The sequence below is a fragment of the Orussus abietinus genome, unplaced genomic scaffold, assembly GCF_000612105.2.
Source record: "Orussus abietinus isolate OABI.00-Male unplaced genomic scaffold, Oabi_2.0 scaffold5, whole genome shotgun sequence".
Classification (NCBI taxonomy): Eukaryota; Metazoa; Arthropoda; class Insecta; order Hymenoptera; family Orussidae; genus Orussus; species Orussus abietinus.
The window spans coordinates 1,505,505-1,521,464 of NW_019394929.1; the positions used below are offsets into that span (position 1 = coordinate 1,505,505).

The following is a 15,960-nucleotide window of genomic DNA, read 5'->3' on the forward strand; positions in this document are numbered from 1 at the left end:
AAATATTTATAATGAACAAGCAGTCTTTTCTTTATGGTCACCGATCCCTCATCACGTTTTATCGACTCCGCTGCTCTCGTTCTCCACTGATCGCAGTGCTGCCAGCAATTTATAATACAGAATCGATTATTTTTAAAGAACATGTTTAATGGATAATTCACTCCTTCAATTAAAACCAGAGGTTCGACGAAACGAGCTTTATCAATTTGGTACGTCCTTTACAAGAGCGGGGCATTTATTAAAGAAATAATTAAAAATGAACGTTGCATACCCTCGACGAGGATTCGTCATTTCCATACAGTACATTTTAGACACACGACTCGGAATAAATACCGTATACAAAAAGTGTGGTAAGAAGATCCTAAAGAAATATCAACCGAGGTTCGTTTAATCGGAGCGCATGAGCTTGATTTATTAAAAGCCAATATTCATAAAATTCCGGAACAATGTCAAACAGAATTTTCGTCCTTTCGGAGCATGCTGTATACAGAGAAATCACTCGGGTTAGAGTTTTATATTTAAACATGAACCGATCGTAAGTCTCACTTATTACTACCCATTCATTCAACGGACATAATGTATCCTGTTAAACAAAAAGCTGTCTGCATTTCCAACCGTTTGAGATAAATGTCCAAGTTTGTCGATCCGGCCGATATACCCAAAAACGGTCGCAGAAAATTGCACATTGCATTCCGACAACGTATAACATTTCCTGCGAATCGTCCCCTCCTTACCGCGCACCCTCTTAATGAGTAATCACTGTCAAACAGTCAAAATTGCAATAACAACGATTTTGCTTAACACGGTAGAATATGATCGATCGTCTTTCCTTACGTTATACATTTTTACACGTGAAAAAATATAGAAAAATTGATTGCAAGTCCGGGACCGACACAGCGTGATGTTACCGCGAGAAGTCGACACTCGGGACATAACTTCCCGTTAGTGTCATAATTCATAAGTCATCGGATCAATCGCAGGTTTCGATTTCTTTGACGCTAGTACTCCAATTTCAGAACACACTTTCCGCCGGAGCGAATTCGTCCCCGCCCTAGCAGCACCTCGGTCCAAATGAATGACAAAAGAAGGAGAAGCAAAAAAAAGAACAAATGAAGTGAGTATTCTCCCCTCGGACTCGCCATAAACATCTGAAAGCATGTTCCAAAATTGAATTTACAAAAATCCAGGCTTCAAGGGGTGACGACAGTGAGCTCTAGATAATCGACTGTTCCCAGTACCAGTTTAAGGAAGACGTAAAATTAGACGACACTCGACCACGGAATCGCATTATCGTCCTAACCAAAGCTCACCTCGGTATTGTCGAGTGACCTAACAAAACATCCCGTGAGTATGACTCCTCGTGTCCTATCGGTAACACCCAGTAACGCGAACCGCTTCCGATTTAATCCAGAATTCAGTTAGATCTACCCTGAGGAGAGTTCAAGAATACCTTTCCACCGCGCCAATAAGTCACCCCAGCTCCTCGTTACCTCCCGAAATTACCGGAAGAAGCCGAAGAAGAATCCATCCCGAAGGCATCCCGTGTCACCTGCCCCTAACGAGGAGCTAAGACGCCGACCGACCGTTAAAAAGTCAGACTAGAACCCTCTAACCGCTCCACAGAGCACATTTACAGCTCCCACTTTCTATTCCAGCTCCAGAAAGTCCCATCACGAACCAACGAAGCACCTCCACAGAGTTCACGCCGAGTTCACCACCTTCGAAAAAGTCCCTCCCCGGCGCTGCGACCTCCTCGCTGCACTCTTATACGTAACGACGTGCACTGGCTAATCATGCGGATTACATGGTTCTCTCTGTATCTCTCTCTCTCTACATATGTATATTTACTCATTTATTTATTTACTTTATAATGCATATTTATACTAACAACCATAGAGCATCGTGTACCGATCGGTGAGTCCCCGAGGACGTGTCGCAGGTCCCCCAGACCTCCCAGGACAAGATCTCTCTTCGGTTTGGCTCCCCGTGACAATGAAACCATACCAAACCACCGCAGGACCGTCTTCGAACAGGTCCAGGAAGAATCGGCCGTTTAACAATAAATCACTGGACGACGGTGGGTTCGCCTTCCCCGGACCTTCCTTCGACCGCTCCTGCGACCTCCACCTGGCTCGGTTTACATCAACCCCTTATACCGTCGGACTGGATTATCGGATATCGAGGTGACCCAGCCTCGAGGAAGGAAAAGGCCACCTCTATCTCTACTAGTTAAGGGTTCTCGAGGCTGCACCGAGTACGGAACCAGCCACCGTATACATCGATTTCCTAGAGGTTCGCCCTACTATGTACACGCTTCGCAGTTGATAAGCAACGGAAGATCGCTGAACTCTCTACGGTCCTCAAGCCTCGCTTTCAGCGTTAAAAGAGGTCGCCAATCCCTCCCTTACCCGTACTCGTTATGCGCTCGAGTGCCATTGGGAAAAAAAAAAAAAAAATCACACCCTAAAGTGCCAAACGCTCTTCCGTCATTTCAAGTCGAGGCACTCTTAGGCACTGAACGGGATAACAGCGGTCGCGCCTCCTGGCACTCTAACAATTAAGTAGCTAAAAATCTTTTAACTCTACAAGCGAGGCAAGGGGTCTCCCTCGAATCTAAGTTCGATCTCGCCGGAACTACAATTAAGCCAGCCTGGATCAACGAGGCTCCTTATCGCTTATCCTAGGGTCTCCTAATATTCTGCGTCTCCTTGTGGGTGATCCGCGGTTCTTATCCACCGCATGGATAGCTTACAATCGAAGCATGAGCAATTCGGGTAGAAGCCATTGCGAACGCGCGGTTTAATTTTCGCGGACTAGGCTGACCCGAGCCGAATCGCCCGACCGGTCCACGAGCTGTGTGGCATTTAACTTGGGTCCCTCTACGATCCACTTTCCAAGTTTTCTTTATCCCATCTCGCCACGCCAATCCATCTTGAGCAGTCCGTTCCTTGTCCTCGGCGAGACGCTGTCCTCTTTCTTCCTGCAGACGCTTCGCCGACTGGCGTGTCTCCGTCTCTTCCCCGCTCGCTCTCTACACGTCGAACTATTTATACAACAGTACGGATTATTGATCGCTAATTATTCCTAGAGCTCTAAAGCGGCGGTCGGGAGCCTACTCGCTAATTAAACTAGAAAGAACTTAATCGCTAATGTCGCTCACGCTTAGTCTCAGTGTGCGGACTGTAGAGGACGTCTCGTTGCGCCGGAATCCGTGAGCGGCGCTGCGGTGGAACGAAGACACCGATTTGAAGATACGAAAGTTTAATCGGAAATCGAGCGTTTCGGGTAATTGTTTAACAAATGCTCGTTAAGGAGCGCTTACGGTTAATTAATCCTCTACGGTGGCGTCTAAAAGTCGTCTGTACGTCTATTATTACAATGTTTCTCTCGTTACCTCGAGCACCACAGTCTCCGCATTGATTACCTCCGATTGTACTTAATTCCTACCGTAGGTCATCTGAGCCGCCAATTGGGATAAACGTTTTGAATAACAAAAAATGATGAGGTCATTTCGAAGACGGCTTCAAAACTCGACTACCCTACGTTATTATCAATTAATTCGGTCAATGAAAAATCACACGAAACTCGCTGCCGGACGCTGTTACGGATATTGGCGTGTTATCACAGTGCTAAGCTCAATTCATTATCACTATCACTAACGTCTACTGGCTCGTCGATTTCCAAGTGAAAGTAATCCCGACGTTAAAAACTATCGTGTATAAAATTCATACGTCCTCTGCTTGCGCCGACTTAATTAATTCATGATTAAATCCAAGCGTTATCGCAAAACGGCTGTGACATTATTTTTCATCATTGTTAGCGAGCGCTCGGGGGGGGGGGTTAATTTTTATCGCACGTATTCGTCCAATGCAATGCCAAGCTCGATTCGGCATCGATTCTCCGTAAATGCCTACTATTATTTACCGAATTCCAAACAAAAGGGGATCGCACGGTCACCGTGATGTATAAAAATGCAAAGATGCAATTACAATATTATCGGCTGGCGTTTCTCTTTATGTATAAATTCATCGTTATCGGATGCAGTAACGGGAATTTTCTAAGGACCCGCCGATTGTCACAACGAGTCCGCGTGTATCTACCGCTACTAATACCTAATACTATTTATGTTTATCGTTATTACAAATAGAAAAACCTTACAAGTCTACCTAGCGCAGGTGTAAAGCATTAACACCACGAATTACGTTTGATTTTCATCCTAGGAAATTAGCGTAGCCTAACACACGGAAACGAAACGTATAAGAGACGATAACGGCGAATATATAATATAACTCGACAAAAATACAGGAATCAAACAGCGCGGAGAAATTAATGGAATAATTTAATCTTCGTACTTCACATACAACACTGGTGTTTTTCCTCTCTCTTATTTTTTTTTTTTTTATCAAAAAGGTCCGCAAATAATCGGAGTGGATACACATTAGACGACTTTGAGACGTGTAAGAAAATCGGAGGCTCGTTAATTTCTCGTTCCTTAGAGCCTGAATTTTTCTTGGCACTTGTTTAACCCTTCCTTTGTTCATAAACGCGTACAATAAGTACGAATATAAATATTTAGTTCCACGGTAATCGCGTTCGTTCCTAGGATCGCTCACGGATTTCGACGTCCACCTCCTCTCCACAAAATATCGGTATTTGCTAATTGTCGCACATCCTGTATCTCTAACGAGGGAATCCCATTGACTGGCAGTCCAAGAATCGACAGGCTTCCAGTCAAACCTCAATTGTCCACCATTATCCACCATTGTTCGGCATTGTTCGCCCTATCGGTTCCCAGAGCTCGCTCGTCTCGAATAATTATCCCAGCTGGGAATTTAAGTACAAATTCATTGTTTCTTACAATTAGTTGAGGATATAATCCAGGAATCGATCTCTCACCTCCCGAGGTTCAGGTCGACCCACCGTTACCGATACATTTCCTCTACGCGATACAAGAATTCCCGGCAGCCATTCGATGAGGTTCCCTCTACGCTCTCTACATACTGTACAAATTCAACAGGACGATCATACAATTAAACGGCAGGGTACAACGGGTTCCTACTATCGGAAGTTAGCACGATAAGAGTGCGAATACCACGAGGAACAGTCGCGATCATTGGGATCATCAGCCAGAGCACTCTTCCGATCGGCGCGCGCACATGTCTTCGGAGTCATTCAGGATGATACTCTAAGAATACAATAATCTCAAACAAACGCGTCTCGCTCCATCCTTTCGCCCTACAATCGTATAATCATCGGCAGAGAGCTTAGTACTCGCAATCAGTCGGTACCCGAGGAGCCTCGGTGAGATATTCCCTCGAAATCATCGAACGATCATCGATGATTCTCCCATTTCCCTCAAAAGCGTTCCTAGAGAAAAACGAGAGCTTTGAAACTAAAGGGTGAAAAAAAAAAAAAAAGAATCCAAGGAACCCGGGCAAGATTTTCATTTTCTCCGAAGTCATCGAACGATCATCGATGATTCCTTCGTACCACTCGAAGCGCGATAACCAGGCAAAGTGTTTAGAACTATAAAGTATACCAGAATGGACTTCCCAGTCGAGGATCCCCTTATCACCTGATTAACCGACTTCCATCACTGTGCAGCCCTTAAGTGCAATCAAAATGACTGATATACAATTTATTTTAAACTCCAGGAAATATCTGTTACACTGTTTCCCTTACACAGTCACACCATGGTTGTTGGTTGCTCCTGTCTGGCATGTTCCCAACGATCCGATAACCGGGAAGGTGGAATGGCTCGAGAGGACCTACGATCTAAAACTAAGGATCATAAATAAATTAAAAGTCGCCGGAGCACGTTGCCTTAACACGGTCGGCCTCTGAACGACAACTAAGGTTTACGGAAACGATAATAATAAGGCGAGCTCGAGAGTACAGAGGTAAGAGAAATTAAATATAACAGAGGAGAGTCTCGTGGGACGCTAACCTGGCCTTTTTACAATTAATTTGAGACACGCTTTAACAGTAGTCTACCGCTCGATTAGATTAACCCAGGATTAAGTCCAACCTTAAACCTCCATAAACGCGTAGACTGCTGTTAGGATGTCTAGCAACTGTTTAATGACGCGATGCTTAAAGTCTATCCTATCTTGCCTACTCCTGATACGTTATCACAATGGAATCCGGTTAAACTAGGTTTTTCTTTCTTTTTAAAAAAGGAGGATCACTAAATATACAAAGACAACAGAAACGCCTATCGGGTACTTAGACACAAACTAGCTCTACTCGTACTGAGATTCGCATAGAACTCATCCTGCCGATTTCTAATCAGGACCTAAGGGCTGCGCAGTCGACAAATCCCGAGGATCCTTCGAAGGACCCGGTGCATCCTCTACGAGTATTTTAAATCTCGGTTAATAATATCCTATCGGTGCAAGAAACTGAGATGGCCCATCTCCTTATCTCCCCCTAAGACAGCGGATCGATGCACCCGTTCGAGTGTACCTGCATTTTGATTACATTTACACAATTTCCGTTACATCCTTGCCGCGAGAGGGAGAGAGGACGTTTCATACAGAATTTATACAGAGTCGTCTCGAAAAAAAAAAAAAAAAACAAAAAAAGAAGTCAAAAGAGCCATAAACGTAAAGTACCATCGACCACGAAAGCAACGCTTGTGATGTCTAAAGTACCAGGGAACCATCTACATCCTCGAAAATATTTTTTAACAATAAATGACAATAAATTCCTGACATTATGAACACGAAGGATCGATTTTCATCAACGAGGAAGACGAGGCCACTCGCTGCAAGGAGTCGTCGCGAAAGGATTTGCATAAAAAAAAAAAGAAAAAGAAAATTGATAACCCGAATTGACCGCGAGGCGGTTCATTATAAAATTTACGATGAGACCAATCAACTCCGTCCGGAATGCAGTCCATTAAATTATCAAGCGAGAACCGGCAAGACTCATGGAAAGACTCCGTCCAAATAGTCCTTTGCTCGAGGAACGCTTAGCGAAAAAAATTCCGGATGACGAGCGAATCTTCAAAAACACGCCCCATTCCCTGCCGAATCGAGAACGTACGTTTTATAAATATCTCCTATATATATATAACGTGTGTATATATATATAATATGTATATATGTATATATGTATAACGCAAGTATGCCTTCACGACGAGTACGTCCTGTGACTCTCAAGACACGCGTCGTTGTCGATCGAGTCCGGTGTACGAGCATGCGAGTGGGATGCAACGACTGGTGGCGCCAATTAAAGTACTAAGAAATTTAATTTAAATTGTCATCGCTAAATGAAAAAATATCTTTCACAAAGTCATAAATACAAATAGGACGTAGGGAGGGGTGGGAGGGAGGGAGGGGGGACAGGTAACGAGACAGGACAGGGAAGAGGGCAGTTTCGAGCCGAGAGTGCGGAGGTCCGTGGAACCGAAGCTCGTCACGTCGAGCTGATCCTCTTCGGGGTCGCGTTTGTTCGTTCCCCGTTCGTGGCTTCGTCGACCGATAGGATGTTCCCCGAGTCGGGTGGCGTAGGCGTGGAAAACACTGTCGGATCGCAAGGGCCCTGGAGCCGCAGGCCTCTGGAATGATGACGCGAAGAGTCCAGGTGAAGCTCTTCGGCGAGTCCAGTCCTGGTCGGCGGATCAGGATGTAACTGGTCGACACCCCTGGAGCAGCTTAAACGTCGTCCCGTCGTGCTCGCGAGTCCAAAAGGGTCCTGGACACCGTAAAGCCTCGATTCCGCACAGAGGTGGCACTGAGAGGAATAATAAATAAGCACTGGGGCGTACCGGCGTTAGGGTGGCGCGATTTTCTCCCGTAGATACAAATGTTACACGGTAGGTTCCCCCACGGGGCTCGGCCGTCCCAGGAAGCAGGACCTCGTCTCTGCGACCCTCCGGAATGATGGCACCTTCTCTCCTTCGCCTGCCTTCGCCTCGGGACGTCGTACTCTCGGCTCGGGATCGTCGGAAGGGACTGGGGCTGGCGCGTGATCAACAGCGGGCGAGGGGCTCAGAAATTTAACGTTAAAGCCGACGGTAAACCGGATCACTTGATCTGCAGCCAGGGATGCTTCAGGCACTCGGCTGCGGTCGCCCTCGTAGCCGGGTCGAACTCGAGCATCGGAGTTAGGAACTCGGTGAACTCGCACGCCTCGCTCGGCGACCAGTCGTACTTCTCGGTCAAGACCTCGTAGAGGCCCCACGGCTTTAGCCCGTTGATGTGCTTCAGCTCGCCCTTCTTGGTGAAGAACATCTTGGAGTGCTTCCCGGACAGGGCGATGCGTCTCGGGATCTCCCCCAGGAGCTCGATTATGTGTGCCAGGTGGTCCTCGTCTCTGACACGAATACACAGCGGAGCGTTCATCGCGAATGAAGATCAAAGTTTCGGCGAATCTTATCCAGGGGGGTCGTCCGAGCCTCGCCTCGTGGTAAACCGCGTGAATGCTCGAAGAGGCATTCCCGAGGACGAGTTCGACGATTACCTGGTGGGTATGAACCATGGACTGGTCGACTTCGAGTTTCGAATACCTCGAATGTTTCCCTATCCACCAGGTAAATGCGTCTCACCCGTCAGACCCAGGGCCGCTGGAGGAGCCGCGATTCAAAGGGAACATCGAGAAGGAACCCGGCAACTGTTCGACTCACCTGCAGTAGTCCTCACCACTGTGGGGCTCGAAGAGGTAGTCACCCGTGGCCAGTTCGAAGGCCATACAAGCCGTGGACCAGATGTCGGCCGAGGTATTGTAACCCGCGCCTAGGAGCACCTCCAGTGACCTGTACTGACGCGTCTGTATGTCCTCGGTGAACTTCTTGTGTACCCAACAGGCGTTTCCGAGGTCGGCGATCTTGACCTCGACGTCGCAGTCTACAATGGCGGGGTCCAACGGCGCCACCGATGCTCGTTTCAGTTGCTTGGTCTCCGGTGGGTTTACCCCGCGCTCTGAAATTAGGAAACGGGGTACGTATTCATGGTAAGACCCATTTAAGAAAGCCACGACACACGGTTAAGCGTTCTCGAGTCTTACCCTCGCTCCCCTCGTCCATGTCTTCGGTGTCCGGTAGTAGGACACCTTCGCCGCAGCTTTTTTCGACATGACAGAGCGGCACGTTTTCGATTTTCTGGGACTGTTCCGGGGACGGGTTCTCGACCTTCTCGCCCCCGGCGAGGCCGTCGACGCCGTTCACGTGCAAAGGAGTAGCGCAGGGCTCGGAGAGGTCCGGGGAACCCTTGCTCTCGGTGTTGTCCTCGATGCTCTCCGTGTTCACATCCTGATCCGGGCTATTCGCCTCGGGTTCTCCGTTTTCCCTCGTGTTGTTCGCGTGTTTGTTGCGCTCCTCCATCTCCTCGATCTGTTCCATTTGTTTCTTAAGGAGCTCGTTCTGTCGCTTCGCCTTCTTCTTCAGCTTCTTCTTCTTGTTCTTCGACATCTTCGAGTTCGGCAAGGGCTCTTGGAACTCCTTGGGCGCCGTCGATATCAAGGAGACCGGGAGCTTCAGACCCAGGGTGTGAAGCTCCGTCGCTTCTGAAGCTAACTTCCTTATATATGCCTCGTCGACGCATATCAGAACGTTCTCTGGCTTTATGTCCGTATGTATAATTTTACCTGAAAACGGGGACGGGATTAGACTGGAAGATATTGCTCGATTAAATTAAGTGCTTAAGAGAAATAACCCGTACTCGTTATATATTTTCGTAAGTGTAACGCGACGTTAACTGAGATTATTCGTTATCTACTCCGTTCCCGTTGACGGGACGCGCATCGATGTCGCGAACAACGCGTCGCAATCATTATGCGAGTCACATAGGACTAACGGTCAGTGAATATTTTGATTTCGACTGGGATCCTTACATTTGTTGTGGAGGTAGTCAAGACCTTCAAGGACTTGTCTGATAATGCGTTTAACATTGTTCCTTGGTATCCCTCGATAGTTCGACTTGATGATGAGTTTGAGTAGGTTATGTCCGAGCACTTCGAATACCATGCAAACGTGCAGACCGTTAATTCCGCTGATCTTGAAGTCGTTAAGCAGCTGCACCGTTTTGTTGCGCTTAGGATCGTTGGGATCCGTGTCGCGCACATCCTTCAATAGTTTGATCTCGTCCAACGCGGTTTCCGTAAAGTGTTTCGCGGACTTAACCACCTTTAGCGCCACGAACCGTTTGTCCTGCCGAACATTATCGACTCATCCACTGGATACATTCAGGGAAATATCGAGTAGGATGCTCTCCTTAAACTAATCACTTATTATCGTTACCTGGAGATCCCAACACAGCCAGACCGTCGAGAAGTGGCCCCAACCGAGTTTGCGCGTGACATGATAACGATTCAGGAAGAAATCTCCTATCTTAACCGGATGATATCCGCCTCTACAATAGTCGGTGCTGTCCTCCTGTTCCTCGTCCTCACTGCTGTATTCGTCGTCATCCTCGATGGTCTCGTTGCTTGAACTATTGCAAGGTTCCAACCTACATTTAAGGCGAATGCGTATAATGACCACGTAAACATGTCAATCGAATTGTCTCCAAATATTTATCTAATCCTCCCCGACTTTGTTTCACAAATCACTGGTTAATAGCGATCCTTGACATCCACAGCTGCCGACAAATATTATAATTATTTAAGAGATAAGAAAGGTACATTACGCTACCATAAATTCAACATCCGCCACTGCAGCTATCGATTTCATAAATCTACCACGTGGATCAAAACCGCGTCGATCCCTGCTTACATCGCAGGCACAGAAGGCATCTTAGGATTCCTGAATTAATTTAATGAAATCAAGTCGGCTAATGACTCGCTACCTGTTGCTGTTGCCTCCAGGGTACTGTCGTTGCCCACCAGAGTCCTGATAGTGATCGGAACCCTTCGAAGCGGACTGTGTCTTTGAACACTGCGCTCCAGGGGCATCTTGGTCACCTTGGGAGCCCCCGCCCTTGTCCTTCCGTTTGCTGGGCTTGTGCCTCTTTTTCTTGGCCTGTATCGCCAGAACTCGCCTGTTAACGTCCGTCTTGGCGCTCATCCCGTCGGCAAGTGTCGGGGTGATTTCCTGCAGGGCGCACGCCGGGGCGGACTAGTTCCGACCCGAGCCTTCTAACCCGGTCCGTACCTAACCTCCCTTTCAGTCCAGCCCCGTCGAGAGAAGCTTCCTCGAGCCGGTGTCCCGGTCGGATCTCTCGATCGGCCAGGGCTTTTATCGCCTCATCTCCGCGACAGAGCGGCGACTGCCGAAGACTCTCGGTCGGCGATTGTTTGAATATGGCCGCCTCTTGTGCGGACGGTCCTCTCGGTCGTTTCCTTGGACCGTGGAACAACGTAGAGCACGCCTCGAGAGGCTTGACCTGGACCAGCTGTCTCGGCGAACAGCTCGGCTGTCGACCGGGTGAAGAATCGAGCCGACCAACGTAACTAGGAGGCTCTGCACCGGGCTGATATCTACTTATTTATTCGGTCTCTGTTCGGTCACTCGTCCCACTGCCGTGGCACCAGACACTCGGCTTCCGGTCACTCGCACTGTAGTGCGCGTGCTGCCACAGACTACAGACAGTATAGATAAGCACCTCGGTGGAGAAAATATGAAGGTCCGACGCGAACGCCGATTACGGTGCGGATGCTCAACATATCTCCAATATGATAAAAAAGATATAATTAATTAGTGGAAGACCAAAAAAACTCAACATCACAGATACACGACTAGCTGCAGAGTAGAATTTAATTAAGTTTAAGGCTCCTTTCGATACTTAAGACTAACATAAGCAAGACAAACTATGTTTCCTTCTTTATTTAACTTCATAAAGACATCAGAATATCACAAAGCTGTTCGATGAAGCTGTCGTTTCTTTAAGTATGGAAAATAAAAGTCGGTACAAATTATTTTCAACGGATATCGGGTGCATTTCTTTTTGTTAATGCAAAATGTATTAATACCGGAGAGAAAAAATTCAAATTCTAGCTGACAAACCATTTCAATAATTATGCTCAAATTTAGAAATAACCATCACGTCACAAGCCATCGCTTCACCTGTCAAGTAGCGGGTCAATCATTTTTTACAGAGGATACTTGTTTGTGCGACAACGGAATAGTGATGTATTTTGGCAATGAAATTGCCCTAAAAAATAAAAGCACAGATATGTACACGTATTGATTGTGCTCGACGGCATCAAAGCATTTGCTTCCAAACTGCGATCGGTTAGTTTCCTTAAAAATAGACAAGTACTTTCAATTGCTGGACCTTAAAATATGCTGTAAAATAAATCAACTGTATTTTCCAACAAACCTTCAACCGTTACTTGCATTGTAGCGATCTAAATGAACGATAGATGCAAACTTAAAAATCTGACTCTAATACCCGATGGAACATCAGAGGTAAAATATCACAATAAACTCTTCAATACTAAGTAATCGAATAGAAAGGATATTACCCGTTTCAGCACAATATCAGTAACGATAAATTACTCTCTCCAAAAATACCTCCCCTAATGTTCTTTTGAGACTGCAATTACTTTTAAACGTTGCAAACGTATCGGAAGGGTTAACCTAACACTTTCTTAGCACTCCTTCATAAAACAAATATACATAATTTACGGAATATAAATAGATCCTGCTCTATGACTAATACCCAAAACTAGAATATCAATTAGTTCTTTACATTCTTTCCCCTGCGAATTCGAAAAACGTTTTAGTTAGTACATATCGGTACAACCGAACGCCACTGCCATGTGGAACCATACGACAAAGTGCTGGTTCGGTTATCTTTGCGCAAATGTGAGCAAAAGTGCTAATTTGAAACCTCTCACCTGGTAACTGTCAAACTTCGTTCCTCCTAAAATAGCGTACGTCCAGGCGTACATTTAAAAGTCACTCTTAGAAAGTAAATTAAATACTCAATATAGATGCATGACTAGAGCGTTGTTTCTTCTGCTTTCCGACAGGCTCGCTTCTACCATCGCTGGAAACGCTAACGTTGAGCTGCGCCGTCGACGCAGTGGTCGCAGGTTCTTCATCCGACTCCAGAGGACTGATTCTGATGGCCTGGTACCACTGATTCGTCAGGTCGGTCATCTGGGACTTACAGTCCTTCAGTTCCTGCTGGGTAAATCTTCTCGTGAAGAAGGGGATGAAGAACTTGAGATCCCAACGGGCGAATCCGCGAATCCGCGATTGGAGAAAAGAGACTTCCATCTCTTCCTCCGTAAGCTCTGACAGGTGCTCCGAGTCTATTGCTTGACCCTGGAAGATTCATTGATTAGTCACCTGTCACGTAGAACCGTAATTTTAGTAATATTCGGAGGCATAAACCCGTTAATCTCTTCTTCACAATTTACCCATTCTCTGGTTTTACTGAGCGAGATTTCCTTCTCCCGCTTCTTCCTTCTGCTGCTCTTCGGCTTCTTCTCTGCGCGTAGGAACTTCAGTAGAGGCATCGTTGAGCCTCCAAAGATCAGAGTGGTGAACAGTACTATTATCAGCGTAGTCGTAATTATGACATGCCTCGTTTCGTCACTGAAGTCTAGATGGAGAGACAGTGCATACGATATTGCACCACGCAAACCACTGAACCACATGATGAACATCATTTTCCTTGTGATCTGATGTTCCCGGAAACGGTTCACCAGCAAAGCCAATGGGAATATGTTGGCAGCTCTTCCGATCAAACATAGCACGATCGACCATATCACCAAAGCGGGTTCAAACTGTAATAAAATCCATTAATTAGAACGTGTCAAGACAACTGGCCAAATAATTCTTAAATTGCTAGTGGAACAACTAAAAGTCTAATTAAAAAAATACGTTACCCTGTGTCTAAAGCTGAAGAGAGCTAGGCCCAGATATGCAAACACACAAGTCTCAGCAATAAAAGCAAGAGTTCTCATAGTTTGCTGCATCGTAATTTGCGTCACGGTTGACAGATTAAAATGAGTATAATGAGACATCACGATACCATTGAACAGTATAGCCATGATTCCTAAACAGAAAGTAACACGGAAACATTAAAGTAGGAAAATACTTCAATTACTGACATTTCTAAAATAGTATCAAATATTTTACCTGACAATTGTATGCCTTCTGCCAAGACATAAGGAGCGTAAGTGAAGACCAGCATAAGGCCAAATTCCAATGACGGATTCTTTCTGAGATCGACGTGTTTCAATAAAAGAGCACTGAGAAGTGCAAAGACAACGCCAATGCCAGCAGATGCAAAGAACATTAAGCAAAATCTGTTGATGCACAAAATAATCGCTTCTCCAGTTGTCGAAGCATTGTTGGATTCTAATACTGATGTAGTAAGCACAATAGAAATGGCATCGTTTAAAATGGATTCACCGAATACCAACATATTTAATACTGGATCTACATCAAGGGCATGGAAGATGGCAACCGTCGCTACAGGATCGACTGCAGATATTAGTGATCCAAAGGCAAAGCTTTCTACAAAACTAAGTTTGTAAGCTACCTTTGCTAGACCCAATAGATATATACCAGCTCCAATGACAAATGCGGAGATCATTGTTCCAAAAATTGCAAATACCATGATACTGCCAATATTCTGGAAAAAGTTACCCTTGTGGAGATTATATCCCGATTCAAAGATAATCGGTGGTAGAAGCACAAGGAAAAATGCCGTTGGCGAAAAAGCCTCCTCTTTCCTCCAGTTTGCTATATTCTGGTTCGACATCAAATTGATAATCATACCAATTGCTGCACCAAGGAATACAATAACTACCGACTCTGGTAAGTACTGGAAATTTGTTTGTAGCATAAGATGAATCAGTAAAATTCCTAGAGCCAAGACGCAGAGCACAAAAAATATCGACATAGAGCTATTATGTTCTTCTTCCGCCGAACCCTTGTCAGGTAGCACTGGCTCGGCTGGAGCTACCGTGGTTGTACTTCCATTTGTTGCATTAGTAGCATCAGAGCTCTGAGTGGATACAACGGTATCAGAAGGTACCGTACTCCCATTGCTTCCTTCCGTAATGTTTCCATTATGCGTCGTAACTGTCGGCGAAGACACATCCTTCGTGTCGGAGTCAGAATTTGCCGTCGTAACATTTTTCTCTGGGGGCTTGGTGGTTGCCGAGGTAGTTGAAACTTTTACGATAGCAGGTGGAATAGGTGTAGTTGAGGTGCTCGAAGCATTCAAGATAGTATTTATAGCGGGGGCAACCGTAGTAAGCGGAGAACTAGAGTTAACAGACGTAGCGGAATCATGTTTCAGAGAATTACTGGAGTTTTGACTTCTCGAGATAACTTCCTGTGGTTTGGCATTGCTTGTGTTGACTTTATCACTGGCTGCGGACTGGTTTACTGCATCGACCTTCTCCTTTGTCGTGTTCAATGCAGGTACGTGTACGCCGACATCAAGAGTTGTGCTCGATACGTTCAGGTTAGTTCCTCCATCGGTGGACGATGCGATGTAAGGTGAGCCAAGAATCAGCAATAAGGTTAAGAACAAGTACGGCTTTACGTCGGACTTACAGGACATGGTGAGGGAGCGCATTATTTAGACAGTTCACATTATTTTGTTAAGAAAAACAGCGGATTGAATCATCCGACCTCCAGGTGACGTTTCACTGCGTCTCAGCATTGATATAACCTACATGTATGATTTGCAACTTCACTATGTCACGAGTTACGTTTCAGTGCAGAGCCATCTATGGAAAGCTCCGCAACTGAACAACTTAAAAATTCAATATAACAAATAAGTTCCCGCGACATTCAAATCTATATAAATGAAAAACTGTACTGTTATGACAATCGTCATAATTTTATGAAAAAATTGTACCATAAAATTGTTACAAAATAGTAAAACCGACATCATATTCGATATTAAAAAATGTAGAGGAGGATTTCAAGCACTCTTTACGATAAATCTTTCGAATCATACATACTCGAGCTTGCAACTTAAAATGCAGTCTTATGCAAATCACTACCATCATTCTTGACGCTTGAACATTTAATAATTGTTCTAGAAT

At 45.6% G+C, this 15,960-nt stretch overlaps 2 protein-coding genes across 3 annotated transcripts; both read right to left on the reverse strand.

Annotated features, from left to right (window-relative positions):
- Positions 1 to 1,544: 1,544 nt before the first annotated feature.
- LOC105701212 (SRSF protein kinase 3) lies at positions 1,545 to 11,475 on the reverse strand. 2 transcript variants are annotated; one of them, XM_012427761.1, is made up of 6 exons: positions 10,788 to 11,475; positions 10,241 to 10,433; positions 9,835 to 10,150; positions 9,010 to 9,588; positions 8,630 to 8,924; positions 1,545 to 8,317 (listed from the first exon to the last, which is right to left on the reverse strand). In XM_012427761.1, exons 1-6 carry the CDS (start codon positions 11,003 to 11,005, stop codon positions 7,813 to 7,815), a joined length of 2,106 nt encoding a protein of 701 aa, XP_012283184.1. In that variant the 5' UTR covers positions 11,006 to 11,475; the 3' UTR covers positions 1,545 to 7,812. The 2 variants fall into 2 exon arrangements, with proteins under 2 accessions (XP_012283184.1, XP_012283185.1); XM_012427762.1 differs by having other exon boundaries at positions 7,891 to 8,319; positions 10,241 to 10,451.
- Positions 11,476 to 11,748: 273 nt separating this feature from the next.
- On the reverse strand, positions 11,749 to 15,564 carry LOC105701372 (sodium/hydrogen exchanger 8). Its single transcript, XM_012428071.1, has 4 exons — positions 14,033 to 15,564; positions 13,780 to 13,949; positions 13,309 to 13,677; positions 11,749 to 13,213 (listed from the first exon to the last, which is right to left on the reverse strand). Exons 1-4 carry the CDS (start codon positions 15,483 to 15,485, stop codon positions 12,860 to 12,862), a joined length of 2,346 nt encoding a protein of 781 aa, XP_012283494.1. The 5' UTR covers positions 15,486 to 15,564; the 3' UTR covers positions 11,749 to 12,859.
- Positions 15,565 to 15,960: the final 396 nt, after the last annotated feature.